Below are 17,130 nucleotides of genomic sequence, written 5' to 3'. Positions count from 1 at the left end.
GATATTCTAATCGTAACAGAACAACCAAAAACCTCAATTAAAGCTTTGATGACCACAATAGCAGAATACTCCAAACTATCAGGATATAGACTAAATAACGAAAAATCGGAATGCAAACCTCTAAACGTCAATTGCACGAAAGCCGTGATATGAGACTCTGGACTGACTTGGCAGACCGGGTACATCAAATACTTAGGAATACACTCCGGCACTGATCTGAACAACACGCTACGACACAATGGAAAAACCCTACTTGAAAAGGTCAAAAACCTGCTAGAGGCATGGTCTCCAGAATTCATAACATGGTGGGGTCGCATCAAAACTATAAAAATTATGATCACGTCAGTGATCAATTATCTAATAAGCATGCTGCCACTTCTGCTCACATAAGCTTTCCACCGGAAAATAGAAAACATGCTCACTAAATTCCTCTGGCGCGACAAAAAGGCGAGGATTAGTATAAAGAAACTGAGACTACTGAAAGTACAGGGCAGGGTGAATCTAGCAGACTTTAGATTCTACCAGCTAGCTTACCTAGCAAAACAGGGAACACAATGGGTAACCACAACGCCTGGTTACACACCAGTTTGGCTACACGTGGAGAAAGCCAATCTCAACAAACTGAGTCCTATAGCCCTCCTAACAGCGAACACATACCCTCACACATCTAAACCAATCTTTAAGAACACTAAAATAGCCCTCCTAAAACTCGACAGGAAAATGGAGATTAACATCAAAGGATCCAAGTCAGAAGCACTTTGGGCGAACCCAAAGATAAAATATAAAGGGAAAAGTCTCACCTATGAGACATGGATAGAAGAACAAGTTACTTACCTTCGGTAATGCTTTTTCTGGTAGATACAGTATCTGCCTGTGGATTCCTCACCTTGTGAATATCCCCCTTGCGTCAGCAACGTTCGGAAAATTCTCTGTAGCACGCCGGAGCACGGCATCGCGCGCGACTCCGTCTGACGTCACGGACTCCTTATTAGACCAACGTCGGCGTGATGACGTCAGTTCCGCCCTTTATTCCGTGCCTTCGAAGCACCCGGACGGACCAACGACAGTAAATATACATATATACAGTGTACATAGTACATATAAATCAAAACTGCACACATAGAGCGTAGCAAAGGTATCAAAAACCAAAAATATATACAAATATAAATACATAAACTCAGGTATAGCAGAGCGGACATCGGGGAGGCGGGTGGGTCAGTGAGGAATCCACAGGCAGATACTGTATCTAGCAGAAAAAGCGTTACCGAAGGTAAGTCCCACAGCAGTCCCCACTCCCGGAGGAGGGTGTCCACTCTGCTATACCAGGAAATCTTGGAGGACAGAGCGCGCGAAGTGGCCGTCCCTCCTCACCTCGGCATCCAAGCAGTAGTGCTTCGCGAAAGTGTGGAGGGAGGCCCAAGTCGCGGCTCTGCAAATATCCTCAACAGGAACACCTCTAGACAAAGCGGATGTTGCAGACTTTGCTCTAGTTGAATGCGCTCTGATACCCTCAGGTGGGTCCTTACCCGCCAGAGAGTAGTAAATCTTGATGCACAGGATTATCCATCTGGAAAGTGTGCATTTGTGCACCGCTCTGCCCTTTTTGCAGCCAGCAAAACCCACGAAGAGCTGATCATCAACACAACAGTCTTTAGTCCTATCAAGATAGAAACTGATTGCTCTCTTAGGGTCCAATCGATGAAGCCTCTCCTCCTCCTTGGAAGGGTGAGGGGGAGGATAAAAGGTAGGAAGGGTAATGGATTGTCCTAAATAGAAGGGAGTTACCACCTTAGGAAGAAAAGCAGCCCTGGTCCTGAGAACCATTCTTTCAGCATGAATGGTCAAGAATGGGGGCTTGGAACTAAGAGCCTGAAGTTCACTTACCCTCCTTGCCGAGGTAATTGCAACCAAGAAGACCGTTTTAAAAGAACGAAGCCTCAAGGGACACTTGTGCAAGGGTTCGGAGGGAGAACCCATCAAATAGGTTAACACAAGATTCAAATCCCAATGAGGAACAACAAAAGGAGAAGGAGGGAACTTATTAGTGAGACCCTTCAAGAATCTTAAAACAACAGGAGACTTAAAAAGAGAAGGCTAATCCGGCTAACAGAGAAATGCCGACAAGGCCGAAAGATAACCCTTGACTGTGGCAACAGCAAATCCTTGCTGCGCCAGAGAAAAAGCAAACTGTAAAATGTCAGACAAATGAGCCTTCAAAGGGTCAACAGCCCTCTCCCCACACCAAGAGACAAATTTAGACCACCTATAAGAATAGATGGACTTAGTGGAGTCACCCCTGGCAGAAAGAATGATATCCACCACATCGTGAGGGAGAGAAAAGGAATTCAAGGTGCCCCGCTCAATCTCCAGGCATGAAGGTGTAATGACTGGAGGTGGGGGTGAAGAACCTGCCCCTCCATCTGAGAGAGGAGGTCTGCCCTGAGAGGGAGACGGAGCGGCGGGTGAGAGGAGAGGTGGAGAAGGTCCGTGTACAACACCCTTCTTGACCAATCCGGGGTGACCAATATGACTTGGGCCCGGTCCTGGCGAATCTTCCTCAGAACCTGAGGAATCAAGGGTATGGGAGGAAACGCGTAAAGGAGTTGATTTCCCCAACTCAACTGAAACGCGTCCCCCAAAGCTCCTTGCATCGGATACTGGAGACTGCAGAATGACAGGCAGTGAGCATTCTCGCGAGTGGCGAACAGGTCCACCCGAGGAGTCCCCCACATCTGAAAGATGTCGTGAACAACATCCGGATGGAGCCTCCACTCGTGGTTGGCAGAGAACTGCTGACTGAGAACGTCCGCACGTACGTTCAGAACTCCGGCCAGATGATTTGCCATCAGACAAATCTGATGGTCCTGAACCCAGGACCAGAGACGCAGAGCCTCTCTGCAGAGACACTGCGACCCTACTCCTCCCTGCTTGTTGATATACCACATCGAGGTCGTGTTGTCCGTCAGGACTTGAACCGACTGACCGCGAAGGGATGGTAGGAAGGCCTTGAGCGCCAGACGTATCGCCCGCAACTCTAGAAGGTTGATGTGAAGCAACCTTTCCTCTGGAGACCAAAGACCTTTGACCTCCAGATCCCCCAGATGAGCACCCCACCCGAGAGTGGATGCATCCGTTATCACTGTGGCAACCGATGGAGGCAGTTGGAAAGGCTTTCCTTGAGACAGATTGCCTTCCACGCTCCACCAAAACAGATCCGCTGCAGTTTCTCTAGAGATCCTCACTGACTCCCTGAGATCTCTATTGTGCTGATACCACTGCCTGCGGAGGCACCATTGGAGTGCCCTCATGTGCCAGCGTGCATGGTTGACCAACAGAATGCAAGAAGCCATCAGACCGAGCAGACGAAGGACCTTCAGGACTGGAACAACCGCTCCATTGTAGAATAAAGGAATCATTTCCTGTATGTCGCGAATCCTTTGAGGAGGAGGGAATGCACGACATACAGAAGTGTCCAGTACCGCACATATGAACAGGTTGCGCTGGGAGGGCACCAGGTGAGACTTGGGTACATTTATCGAAAAACCCAACCTGTGCAACAACTGAGTTGTCTCTTGCAGATGATGGGGCACCTTCTCCGGCGACTCTGCTTTGATCAGCCAGTCATCCAGAAAGGGGAACACAGGAACCCCGACCTTCTGAGATGCGCAGCCACCACTGCCATCACCTTGGTGAAAACTCGAGGCGCAGTAGTAAGCCCAAACGGAAGGACCGCAAACTGGTAGTGTTGCGATCCCACCGTAAAACGGAGATACTTTCTGTGCGACTTCAGAATGGGGGTGTGAAAATACGCATCCTGCAAGTCGATCGACACCATCCAGTCTTCTTCCATCAGCGCCTGAAGAACCTGCGCAAGTGTGATCATTTTGAACTTCTCCTGTTTGAGATAGAGGTTCAAAATCCTGAGGTCCAGGATTGGCCGAAGCCTGCCATCCTTCTTGGGGATCAGGAAATACCGGGAGTAGCACCCCTGACCCCTTTCCTGCTCTGGAACCATCTCTATCGCACCTTTTCTGAACAGTGCCAGGACTTCTTCCTGCAGGAGAAGCAGGTGGTCCTCCGAACAATAACCTTGGCAAGGAGGGTAATTGGGAGGGAACTCCTGAAAAGGAAGTGCATACCCATTTTCTACGAGATTGAGAACCCAAAGATCCGATGTAACCGATTCCCAATCCCGTAGAAAATGAGTAAGCCGACCCCCTACCGGACCCGCATGATCCGGAATGGTGGATCTAGGGCTGCTTTGCTGCTGCGGTGGGGGTTGATTGTTAGAGGAGGAAGTAGAGGAGGAGGAGGCTTGGCGTCCACGAGCACGACCCCTTTGTTTACCTCTGTATGATCTATACAAAGGGTTTTGCTGCTGCTGCTGCTGCTGCTGGCCTTGTTTATAGGGACGAAAAGTAGATCTACCAAATCCCCTAAACTTCCTAGTGGCAGAGCCTCTACCCTGCAGGCCCAAAGACCTTGCTGTTGCCCGGCTTTCTTTGAACCTCTCCAAAGCTACATCCACTTTTTTCCCAAAGAGGCCTGTTCCGTCAAATGGTAAGTCCATTAGAGTAGATTGTACATCTGCTGAAAATTCAGAAGACTTGAGCCATGCGTCCCTCCTCGTGGCAACAGTAGAGCCCATTATCCTGGCCACAGAGTCCGCCGTGTCCATGCCACTCTGAATTACTAGGCGGGCTGCAGCCTGAGTATCAGAGACCACCTCATTGAAGTTCTTTCTATCTTCCTCCGGAAGCTTAGTTGACAATTGTTTCACAGAGTCCATCAATGCATGAACATATCTCCCCAGCAGGCAAGTAGCATTGGTAGATTTAAGAGCAATGCTACCCGAGGAGAAAATCTTTTTCGCAGACTGGTCCAATTTTTTAGAGTCTTTATCTGCTGGCACCTGTGGAAAAGAACCTGCAGACCTGTTGGAACAAGCGGCCTGCACAACCAGACTTTCTGGAGAAGGATGCGAAGAGAGAAACTCAGGGTCACCAGGTGCTACCCTATAACGTCTCGCCATCGACCTGGACACCGCAGGAGCAGTCAATGGTCTCTTCCAGACCTCCATTATTGGCTCGGTCAAAGCCTCAGTGAATGGGAGTGTAGGCTCTATAATAGATGAAGGCGAATGCAAAACCTCCGTGAGGATGTTAGGCTTGAACTCAACGGTAGGTAAAGTCAGATTGAGCAGATCCGCAGCCTTCCTAATGACAAAATGGTAGGGTGCCATGTCCCTAGATGGTGCATCAGAAACTGATGGCAAACCCCAATCAGGAGAGAGTTCCAGGCCACTAGCACTATGCAGGTCCTCAAAACAGACCCCTTGATCCAGAAGTTCTCCTTCCTCTACTTCAGGATCTTCATACTCCTTTTCCTCCAAGAGGCGCTGAGCTCTGCGCCTCGACCACTCCAAACTAATCGAAGTCGTCGGATCCGGTAACGACTCCGACGGAGCCGGAACCGGCGTCGAACGAGGAGCCGGGACAGCTGGAGTATGAGAATCTCGAACCGGCGTCGTACCTCGATCCAGTTCTCGGGGTCGCTCCAGAGACGGCGAAGCCGTGTGCGGAGTCGATGACCTCGGTGGCGCCGCACCGAGCCAAAATGTATAAGGCGTCGGCATAAACAGCATAAAAGGTGCCGGAGCGTAAGCTTGAGGGACACCCAAGTTAAAAGACAATGCACCCATGGGACCAGCCGGTACACCAGTGGGGTACATTGCCCTCGCATAAACGCCAAACATAGCATTAAGGAAATGCGAGGGGTCCTGTCCAGGACCAGGAAAGGGAGGGTACGAACCCATCGGCTGCTCCAAAGGAGGCTGCTCCGCCATCGGTTCATCTTGGCCCTCTTGATTTCCAGGGTTTTCCACCGGAGTCGGTGACCGTGAAATCTCCCCATCTCCTTCATGCTCCGAACAATGGTGCGACTCCGGATCCGGTTCTTGCTCCGGAACCGGGGAACCCTCACAAGATCGCATAGGTGAAGGTGACACGAAGTCCTTGTGATGTTTTCGAGACGAAGACTTCCTCTTCGAATCCGAAGACTCTTTACCAGAGTGATGTCTTGAGCTATGCTTCCTCCTCTTGAGCTTCTTCTTCGAGGAGCCCGAAGCATGACCCGAAGCCGACTTCGATCTGGACCTCGACCTCACTCTGGACCTCGACCTCACTCTGGACCTCGAAGCCGATCTCGACCTCGACTTCGATCGCGACTTCTGCCTCGACCTCGAACGTCTAGATGTTGACCTCGAAGACCTTCCAGCCTCTTTTCCTTTCACCTTGGCCAGCAGAAGTTTTGCATCACGTTCTCGTAAAGCCTTTGGGTTCATCTTGAAGCAGGATCGACAGTTCTTGACATCATGGTCCGAACCAAGACACCACAAACAATCGTCGTGCGGATCGTTAATAGACATCATTCGGGCACACGATCCGCACTGCTTGAACCCCCTCTTCCTCAATGACATCCTCGACGAAGAATAGACACTCGACAGAGAAACAGTAACATAAAATAGCAACAAGTTACTATCTGAATCACAGAAGATCCCAGAAACCGTTAGCGTCGACGACGTGGAAAAAAGGGAACTGACGTCATCACGCCGACGTGGGTCTAAAAAGGAGTCGGTGACGTCAGACGGAGTCGCGCGCGATGCCGTGCTCCTATGACGTCGTCCACGCCGGCGTGCTACAAAGAATTTTCCAAACGTTGCTGACGCAAGGGGGATATTCACAAGGTGAGGAATTCACAAGGCAGATGTATCTATCAGAAAGGGGTATATTCTTCCCACACCAACTAGAGAGAGGGTCCTCCCCCATCACATTCTCAGACCTGAAAGCAGCTCACCAACTAGAAGACATAGACCTATACAGATTCCTAAAGGTTAAGACAGCCTTAGCAAAGACAAACCTAGGAAGCAGCCAACCCTCGATCGTTAGATATGTAGCAAATATAAACAAATTAGGGCATCAAGTATCGCAAATATACAGCTCCTTCGCCCGAAAAGCACCAAACTCAATGTGAAAACAACTTAATACTGGGACAAACAGATCCACCCCCTAATAAATGACCAAGAATAGAGAAATGTGTGGGCTTCAGCCACAAGAAATAAGATATCCCCAGTGCTAGCACAAACAAAACACTGGCTACTCCACAAAACCTTCTGGACCCCAGACCGCCTACATACACTAGGCCTCAGAGAAGACCCCCTATGCTGGAATTGCAACACAGAGAAGGGGGACCTAGCACATCTTATCTTCCGTTGCCTGACACTCAAGATATTCTGGGAAAGAGTCTTTGATTTCATAGACAATGTGTTTAGGACGAAGCTAATGAGGGATTTCGCCTCCCGTGCAACGGCGTTTATACAAACAGATCTCGCCTCTGAAAGTGAGAAAGAGCTACTGGACTTGCTGCTGAAAGCGGAGGTCAAACTTGTGCTGAATAACTGGAAAGACGCTAGCAACACTACCTTCCAAGGATGCTTTAACTGGCTCACTCACGTCAGAGGAGCTGACCGGCTGGCAATACAGTACTCCCCCTGGAAAGCGTCATCTAGGGGGCTGCTGGAAGCGATGGACATGGTCCTTGATCCCTACAAACCACCATAGACGGCGGAACCTAGAACCTGACGGGGGGGGGGGGGGGAAGACCCGGAAATGAACTCAATAACCCCGAGTGGGACAAGAGTCGATGTAACGATCACTAATGCTTTTAGCCTTGTATTTTTGCCTCTCTAGGGGGCCTAACCTACCCCACCTTCTCTCTTCTTTTTCTTCAACTAACTTTCTGTGCGTTCCTATTTACTTTTCCTTTTTTCTAGTAAAATTCCAACCAGCAAGGGGGCAATCACAATACAACAATGTACTAACGACATATTCAAATTGTGACTTACCCTGTACCAGTATTAATGATTGTATACAGTTATAAAAAAAAAAAATAGCTTACAAGTGTGCACAAATTCCAAGATTAAACAATCTTAGTTATCTATTATATTTTCAGAATTTCGTATTAGATATTCGGCTTTTTCACTGACAGTCGCATTTTGAATTATTTTTGTTTTAAATATGTTACCTTTTACTCACCAGTATTTGAAGCTGTTTCACAACCAGCACAATGAGCAGAATACCTGCTGTCAAGAACTGCAGAGACAAAAATAAAAACACATCATAATTGGACAATGTTTAATTGCTCCATGGTCTTCTAAACACAAAAGGCTTTCAGTGGCACGTATTTTATCGTCCCTCCCTGGTCTTATATACCATCTTAACCAAGTGTGAACACTGAACGAAAGACTTTTACAGGATATTTAAAAGGCCTGTCCAGCGAAAGATGTGATTAATTTCCAACCCCCAATTAAGAAAAACCCATGTCACTGCCTTTGAAACTTGAAGCCAGTTATTTTTGTTAATTAGGGTAATGTGGTTTCAGTAGGTGTAATAATTTTGTCATGGTTCTTTTATGGTTGGCAGATACAATGTCCAAAGTTAACATTTATTTATTCGCTTATGTTTTTTTTAATCCAGCGTGTTTTTCTGCACGGTCGACGCTCCGTAGGTGAGGGAGTACTGCACCAAGGTAATAATAGAAACATATAGACATAAAACAATACCTAAAAAATAAAATAAATAGTTCTTCCATTTTATACAATGGGCGAAACCGATACAGAACACAAACAAGCAAGGCACAGATCTATAGTTATTTGATAGTCTATTCCCTGCCACAGGGGCCACGCCATAGAATAATTTAGACCTAGGACCTGATTTAAAGAAGGATGGTAACATAAAGTCCTCTGAAAAACAGTGGCAACATAATTTTCTTTAAAAGTATTATTTCCACTAGGAATTATTTTCCACCAGAGTAATTACAACTGTCATGTAGGACGTTGCGATAGTGAGTCTTCAGGAGAATATCTTAAGGTGGAAATGTATAGAGCAAATTATGTTTCCATTGCTTTTAGAACTGTTTTACATTTGCACTCTTCTCTAAATCAGGCCTTAAGTTCTGTTTTTAGGTCTCACCTGTGAGCATACCCAAGAGCATGCGTTCTTGCTTGCAAGACTCTTGTGTTCTATAATCAGCTTGGAACCCGCCCATTGCTTCACAATAGTTTGCAGCATTGTCACTCTTCTTTGCTGCCTTCTACTTGGGCAGCGCTTGCCATGAGTCACTTCCTTTTTTATTGGCGGTGCGTGGACCAAGCACTTTTATTTTGCCTCCCCACACCAGCCTCATCCTGTTTCTTCTCCCCCCACCAGCTCCATCATGTTTCCTGTCCCTGTTTCTTCTCCTGTCTACTACCCTCCATCCCATCTGTTTTTCTTCCACCTCCCACTGACAGAAGGTTTTAAAAAAAACTTTTTGAACTGTCTTGTTAACTACCCGCCCTACACATCACCTGCGACCGCCCGTCCCTGTTAGACACCACCACCCCATTGGCAAAGCCAATAGCTCACCCATAGGCAAGACCTATTGGCTTTGTCGATGATTGTTTGAATTCACACCATTTTCAGTAATAATGACTTGTTGCTTCTGCATGATCTTAAGCCATCCACCAGTTTCATTTTCTCTTTCGGTTCGTGGGTAATATAATGACAGGCCAAGCACAACACATTACCCCTTTCGCTGTCAGTTACAGGTACACACCGTTCACCAGAGCAATTGTTTTAAACTTGGAGACTTATCAGGCTAGTTAAACACTTCTTGTTTTAGGCCGTATGTATGCATTTGATGGCAATAAAAAGTCTGCATTTTCAGAGTGCACAAAACTTGTCTTAAGAGAGTGAAAGGATGAAAATGTAGACGAACCTGTAAAGAAAGTCAGTAATGCTCTGCATAAGAAGGCACTACTCTTAGTGCAACAAGAATGGATGTTAATAGCGTGGCAGATGTAATGGCAATAACATAACAGTGAGCCAGGGTTTATAACAGCTGATAAAGGCTACGAACCCGAATTAAAGAAGAACCAAGCTGCAGGTGAGAAGAGGGCTTTAACAACTAGTATAGGCATCAGTAGATAGACTGTAATGCTATTAGAAAACTCCACCCACTGACGATTTAATGGTCTAAATTAAAGAGTTAAAGGGGAAAAAACAGAAAGACAAGCATTGGCATATTGGACCAGAAGATCTATACCAGCCATTGCTGGCAATGAGCCACTCTTATTGTCTTCAATGGAGCTCCCAGCATTCCAATGTTCTAATTGCAATAACTATGCTAACTAGAAAATGCTAATGCCTGTACCACCGTCTTGTAATGAGGCCAGAAAATTAATGGGCTTATTTTCCTCAACAAGTTACGTAAGTTTAAAAAAAAATTATTATAGCTTATAGTCCGCAGTAGCAGTAGCTATACCGGCCACTGGTGTAACGAAAGTTGTGGGGGCCACCCTGCAAGGTACATGGAGGGTCCCCCGCTCCGGTTTGAATCTGGAGCTCTCAGTACTGACGACTGTGCAGAGGTGGCCCCCTGCAGTTCGGAACCCTCACACCGCGGGGGATGCGAGGGCCTGTGTTACACCACTGACACCGGCTGTTAAAGGTCCACTCCAGCATTATAGGCCTGAGCAGAGGACAAGGATCTATAACAATCAAGCAGGACTTTTTTTATAGTGTTTTAGACTGCTATGTCCAGCTATAAGGCTTGTAGAACATTCTTCTATGTGAGGGTAGAATGTCCTAACAAAAAAAAAGCCTTCCGTGATACATGGGGGTTTAAAGCCCCTTGCACCTCCTACACTTCAGTGCCTTTCAAAGGCACAGCTCTGTGTGTTTTTTGACAAAATCAATAATATAAAGCAAGAGGTGTGAAAGGAGGCTTAAGTCAGCCGGTTTCTCCCTCTTCTCTGCCAAACTGCTTTATTAGGTCTTTTGCTTGGTCAGCGCGCATGCGCTGTCTCTCCGAGACATCAAGTACTCTCTATCAGGGGTGAAACTCCGACTTTTGCGGGGAATTTCTCCTGCCGCTTGCCATTTGTAAACATGATGCCATGAACAATGTAGAGTACTTATTATTGGCTGTAGATGCGATGCGTCACTTCCGCTTATCCTGAAAGCAGCACCGCTTAACTACAATTTTCGTCCGCCCTTGTGGTTAATGTGTGCCCGAGGGGAACTTTCTTAACCATCCACAGACCATTGCTCTAACTTCCTCATTACACCTGAAATTTTTCACTGTTCGTTTTTTCAATATCTCTCCATGACATTTGAACGTGTTGATGTGAACATGATTATTCTCGTCCCATACTGATAATCAGTTTGCGTGCATTGGTGTTAGATGCAAGCCTACACGTAATAAATAGGATTCAGAACCTCACATGCATTTGGATAGAATTAGATCTTAATATTCTTCCCGTTGTTTTGTGGCAGGGTATTCTACACTGTTACAGCTTTTAAAAGCACCTCTGATAGTATTTTTACTGTTGAGTTTGTTTTTCTATTGACTCTCCATTTTTGAAGGTCAATCGGGCAGCATCCAGCGACTGTCACGACGCGACCCCCATGTGCACATCATGACGGCTGGGTACTTAATGACTTTTCTGCCCTGTGCTTCATTTACAATGCAGTGAACGGATGCACATTGAAGTCAAAGTCATTTATTGCTGTTTCTCTTTGAGCCTGGTTGAAGCGCAACATCGCGTTAGTTAAAGGTCATACTCTTCAACATAGTTCTGTCACTTTTTTTAGGAATCCATTAATCCCTAGGCTGTGTGTGCGTCTTTTTCTTAAAAGGTACACAGTCTTCTGTTTTAATTTTTTGTAACTTTCCAAACTGAATACCTCATAGTTGGGAGTGGTGGTACATAATTGGTCCTTTTTATTTTGTCTTTATGATATAAAGTCCTTTGGAACCTTGGAAATAATTTTGGCCCATATAATTCTACAAAGTGATTTAAAGATTCACACATCTAAATGGAGAATGTTTGTGTATAAATACATTGCCTCCACTTGATATGGCTGTACATTGTTCATGGCATCGTGTTTAATACTTTAAAGAGGGGGAAAAAACGTTCTTAGGAGTAATGAGAACAATCCGTCTGTAATGGTGTTAGCCTGGAATGATGGTAATGGCGAGTGTTAACGTTGCAGTAATGTGTGATAATGTGCTGCATTGGTAAATACTTATAAGGTCCCAAAGGCGAGACCGATTGCATTGGAAATGGTTGTTTTTGTTTGGCAGAGCCAAGAGCTAAGGATAGGTCCCCCCTCCCTCCTTCTGTAGCCCCAGTAATACTATGAGCAACAGGAGCAAAGAGTGAGGAAGGCTCCCTGTGTGCCCTTATGCACAGCCTGTTTCTTTGTATTGCACAGTCCACATATCAAGGAGAGGCAGGGGAGCGGGAGACTCAAAGGCTGTAAATTAGGGAATTGCAATTATGACAGAAGACGGCCTAATTCTATGCTTATAGCATTCTGAAGCTCCGTTGTCTTCAATGGAGGGCACAACATTCTGATGTTCTAATTATATTGATTTTTAAACTTGTAAGGAGCACATATTGCCAAAAGCTTCATAGTGCTAGCAAAATATCAAGAGAGGAGTGCTGGTAGGAAGAGAGAGTTGATTTGTTTGACCAACAAATTCTTTGGTGCCTTAGGGAAGGAGTGTACCATCAGGGTTTTTTGATAGGTTCTCAGGTTGGTGTACAAATTGCAGTAATATGCCTGGTCATGTTGGAATACTCAGCTTCAACTTGATGTAATATAATCTGTCATTGTCAACAGAAATTTTCACAAGGGCTGGTGCTGCTAATTTCAATCTGTGGTTACGATGTTGGCGGAATCACTTCTGCCCGACACCGAATCGGTCATGGGACCGACCGACACCCGGCCAGCAGTCCCGACCGCCTCCTTAGGATGCGATTGCACACTGTTCGGTCGCATTCCTACATGTTACTATGGGAGCATGCACGCAAGGGGCCCTGCTGGGAGCTCCCACAGATGCTTATCGATATGGTTTCCATGTTGGACAAACCGGCATGGAAACCATGTCGGAAATCGTCATTGTAATCTCAAGGGCGGAAAGGCCTGCCCATGAGATTACATGACGCATTCCGACTGGCGGAAGCCAGCCAGCTGGACTGGTCGGATTCCTTTCCCACCACCTCCATCAAAATGAGGCAGTTGGAAAGGAATTCAACTGGCATATTACGATGCAGTTTGGAAGCCGAACCGTCGGTCAGAGCCTTCTGAACCGCATCGTAATCAGCCCCTGAATATGGAACAGAGGAAAACAGCACACAGCGCAATCTTCAGTTAACTAATTAGTACATGTTCCTTGGGTCTGCCCATGAGCGGCAAAGGAGAAACCACTGGAAATGGGGATTAAATAGACAAAAAGTATACTTTCTGAACAAAGTGGGCACTGAAGATCTACTTTATGGTAATTAAGTTCCAGATGTCGTACTGGGTATCCCAAAGTGTCAACAAAATACTGGCACAAAGCTCTTAATTGGGTGCCATGGTATGGAAAAGGAATCCAACAGAGGTCCTTATGGTGAATAAAGTGCCTAATGCATAGTGTTCAGTTGGCAGGTTTTGAAAATGGGACCTTACTGGGATTTCTACACTAGGAGACATGTAACAGTGTAAACTCACATGAAGTCATTCTCCATTGCTATGGGCAGTCATAGGCGCTGGACGTAGAGGTGCTGAGGGTTCTGCAGCACCTCCCAAGGTAATAATGCTGAGGTTAAGAAGGTGAATGAGCAATAAAAATTCGTTTTTTCACCTTGCCTCGTTTCCTCTGCATTCAAAGACTGAGGTCAAATGTCAGGTTATGTCTTCTGACATATTGCTTAATATTCTTTTAACATTCAAATGGAGTTTACTTCTCTTCCTCAAGCAGCAATTTGAGAGAGTTATGTAAACTGAACTATGTGACAATCTTGTTAGGGGACAGAGAGTGTAAAATGATAGGCTATTGGATGTATTTTTTTTAACAACACATTTTGGGGCACATTAGGATGGCGGACGGAAGTGCGTCCGCAGCCCTGGAGTAAGCGGAAAATGCCTTTTCCGTGTCCGCCTGCCGTGGACACTCCGTCCACCATATCAGGATAGGAAAGAGTGTCAAAATTCCGTCCGCGACGGAAGAGCACGCACCGCCGCCCAACTACACCCGACCACGCGGCGGACGTAACCAATCCAGAGACTCCGCCGTACGGACTGACGTCTACGACCGTCCCCCAAATCAAGATGGCGGAAAATACACATAAAACCGTTGCGGAAAAACAACCTGTCTGAACACGGCGGATTCCCCACAGCGAAGATACCATACATAGCAGAGATACCCACCACAAGCTGCTCGCCACCATGGACCCAGCGCTACACGCTTTCCCCGATGCTCTTCGCGATCCACCACGTCCAAGTCTTGGCCCACTATCGACGACGACGCAGGTAAGGCACAAACCAATCGCTGTCTGGAGGGGAATACCTGCAAGGGTCGTGATGTTGGGAGGGGGAGTGTCATGTTACCGAAACCACTGATCACAAGCAAATACAAATACACAATTGTAGTACGCAAGCAGGAATTACTACGACAAACCACGACACATGATTGACTACCTTTATTACACATAATAGGGGTATAATCACAGTGTATGCGTGAGCATGGGCAAAGTGGGCACCAGAGCATGAACATCAGAGGCAGCACATCAGAGGGCAGAATGCAGTATCAGAACAGCAACAGGGCATTGTGGACAACAGAGCAGGTACATCTGAGTCAGCACATCAGAGGGCAGAATGCAGCATCAGAGCATCAACAGGGCAATGTGCCCAACAGATCAGGTACATCAGAGGCAGCACAAGTATGTGTTCCAAGCAACCCGTCCCAAGGACCACAACAGTGCAAGGCTGTTCTCAGTGGACAATGTACACACCATGTGCAATAACATGTGAGTGAAGTGAACAGCACCTCACATCACAGAATCAGGTGGACTGCGTGAACTACCTGCCTCGGACACACTGCCAGCACCAGAAACAGGAGTGTGAGACACAGCCACAGCCCGAGTGACTGACACATGGGCCACAGACCCAGACACACTGCCAGCACCAGAAACAGGAATGTGAGACACAGCCACAGCCCAAGTGACAGACACATGGGCCAAAGACCCAGACACACTGCCAGCACCAGAAACAGGAGTGTGAGACACAGCCACAGCCCGAGTGACTGACACATGAGCCATAGACCCAGATACACTGCCAGCACCAGAAACAGGAGTGTGAGACACAGCCACAGCTCGAGTGACTTACACATGAGCCATAGACCCAGATACACTGCCAGCACCTGAAACAGGAATGTGAGACACAGCCACAGATGTAGTGACTGACACGTGAGCCACAGACCCAGACACACTGCCAGCACCAGAAACAGGAGTGTGAGACACAGCCACAGATCTACTGACTGACACATGAGCCATAGACCCAGATACACTGCCAGCACCTGAAACAGGAGAGGGGACAACTGAGACTGTGCTACTACATGATGCATGACAGCAAACTACAGACACAGTGCCACTATCTGATACATGAGAGTCTACTGCACCAGCGCCACTGGGAACACAGAAATGATGAGCCACAGGGCTGTATGGGCCAGGAGGCAGGGTGGCCCTGGGAGCTGGGGATAGCTGTACTTGAGCGACATCGGGGTGGGCAGGTGTCAATGGTGTGTGTCTGCATTTCTTAGGGATATTTGAGTGCACCCTGGACATGACAGGACTGGCAAGTGGTGGGGACTCTAAAGAATTATCACCCACCATAGGTGGAGCATCTGCTGCCGGGGGTCGGCTTTCTGGGGACGTGCTGGAGCCTGCTTGTCGTTTGCTGTGTGCCTGCCGCCTGGACTCAGAATCATGTGTAATGGGGGATGCAACAACAGGGGACTCCCTCCTCTGCTTCTGACGGGCCTGGATGGGAGTGGAGGTATGGGGGGACTCCGCCGCGGAGACATCTGTTTTCCGTTCCTTCGACAACATCAGCCTCAGTGCAGCCAGGGGTGATGTATTCCTGTCCTTGATTGCGCCAGTGTCCATGGTAGAAGCCTTGTCCCTAGGATGTGCCTTATCCGTAGGAGGAGTGTTGGCTCTGGACTTTCCCTGTGCCCTGGACGTTGCCCTGTTCCTGGCAGCAGACTTGTCGTCTGTGGTGTACCTGTCTCCAGAAGACACCTTCTCCCTATGTGTGTCCCTGCCCTTGGGAGATGGCCCTTGCTCTGTTGTGTGCCTGCCCTTGGGAGTGTCCCTGCTCTTTTGAGGTGCCTTTGTCCTCTGACTGTTCTTGTCCCTGTCCTTGGGAGTGGCCCCTTCCTTAGTATCGTCCTTGTCCTTGGGAGTGTCCCTGCTCCTTTGAGGTGCCTTTGTCCTCTGACTGTCCCTGTCCTTGGGAGTGGCCCCTTCCTTAGTAACGTCCTTGTCCTTGGGAGTGTCCCTGCTCCTTTGAGGTGCCTTTGTCCTCTGACTGTCCCTGTCCTTGGGAGTGGCCCCTTCCTTAGTATCGTCCTTGTCCTTGGGAATGTCCCTGCTCCTTTGAGGTGCCTTTGTCCTCTGACTGTCCTTGTCCAAGGGAGTATCCCTTGCCTTGGGAGTACCTTTTGAGTGGAATGCCTGTGTAGCATGTGAAGGCATGTCCCCCAACACCACTTGTGGATCCTGTGTGTGTACTACAGTGTATCTGACGTTGTCTTTGTGAACAGATTTTTCTGACCTAGGGGATGGTGTCTGTGCCCTCCGTGCCCTGACGTGCTGTCTGACGCTGCTTCTAGTGCAATAACCTGTATTAGAGTCCTGGTCAGAATATTCACCCCCCCCGAGACATCCAGTGGTGTAGATGGGGAAACAGAAGTAGGACCCTGTCCATGCGACTGTACAATGGCAGACGACACACTGCTTGCCAATGACTGAACTGTCCTGTGTAGACCAGCAAGATCGCCATGCATCCCTTCCATGAATGCCACCACCTGCCCCAACTTCCTATCATGGTCTTGGAATGCATTTGTCATATTGGTCTGCCCCACACACAGCTGTCGCAGCAGATCAACAGCCTCAGCACAAAGTGCATTTTGGGTCACCGTGGCAGGGGCAGCGCTGCCTGCACCGAACGCCACTCTGCTCCCCCTACTCCTGCGTGC

At 47.7% G+C, this 17,130-nt stretch overlaps 1 protein-coding gene across 7 annotated transcripts in view; it reads right to left on the bottom strand.

The window, feature by feature from the left end:
- LOC144827620 (uncharacterized) overlaps window positions 1–17,130 on the bottom strand; it is a 455,727-nt gene that overhangs the window by 287,543 nt on the left and 151,054 nt on the right. For all 7 annotated transcript variants that reach the window (XM_078685862.1, XM_078685869.1, XM_078685867.1 and 4 more), the window contains one exon: window positions 8,094–8,150. In XM_078685862.1, the coding sequence (XP_078541988.1) occupies window positions 8,094–8,150 (57 nt within the window). The remainder of the gene's footprint in view (window positions 1–8,093; window positions 8,151–17,130) is intronic.

The sequence above is a fragment of the Lissotriton helveticus genome, chromosome 4_1 (assembly GCF_964261635.1).
Source record: "Lissotriton helveticus chromosome 4_1, aLisHel1.1, whole genome shotgun sequence".
Taxonomy (NCBI): Eukaryota; Metazoa; Chordata; class Amphibia; order Caudata; family Salamandridae; genus Lissotriton; species Lissotriton helveticus.
This window is presented reverse-complemented; position numbering and strand designations above follow the sequence as displayed.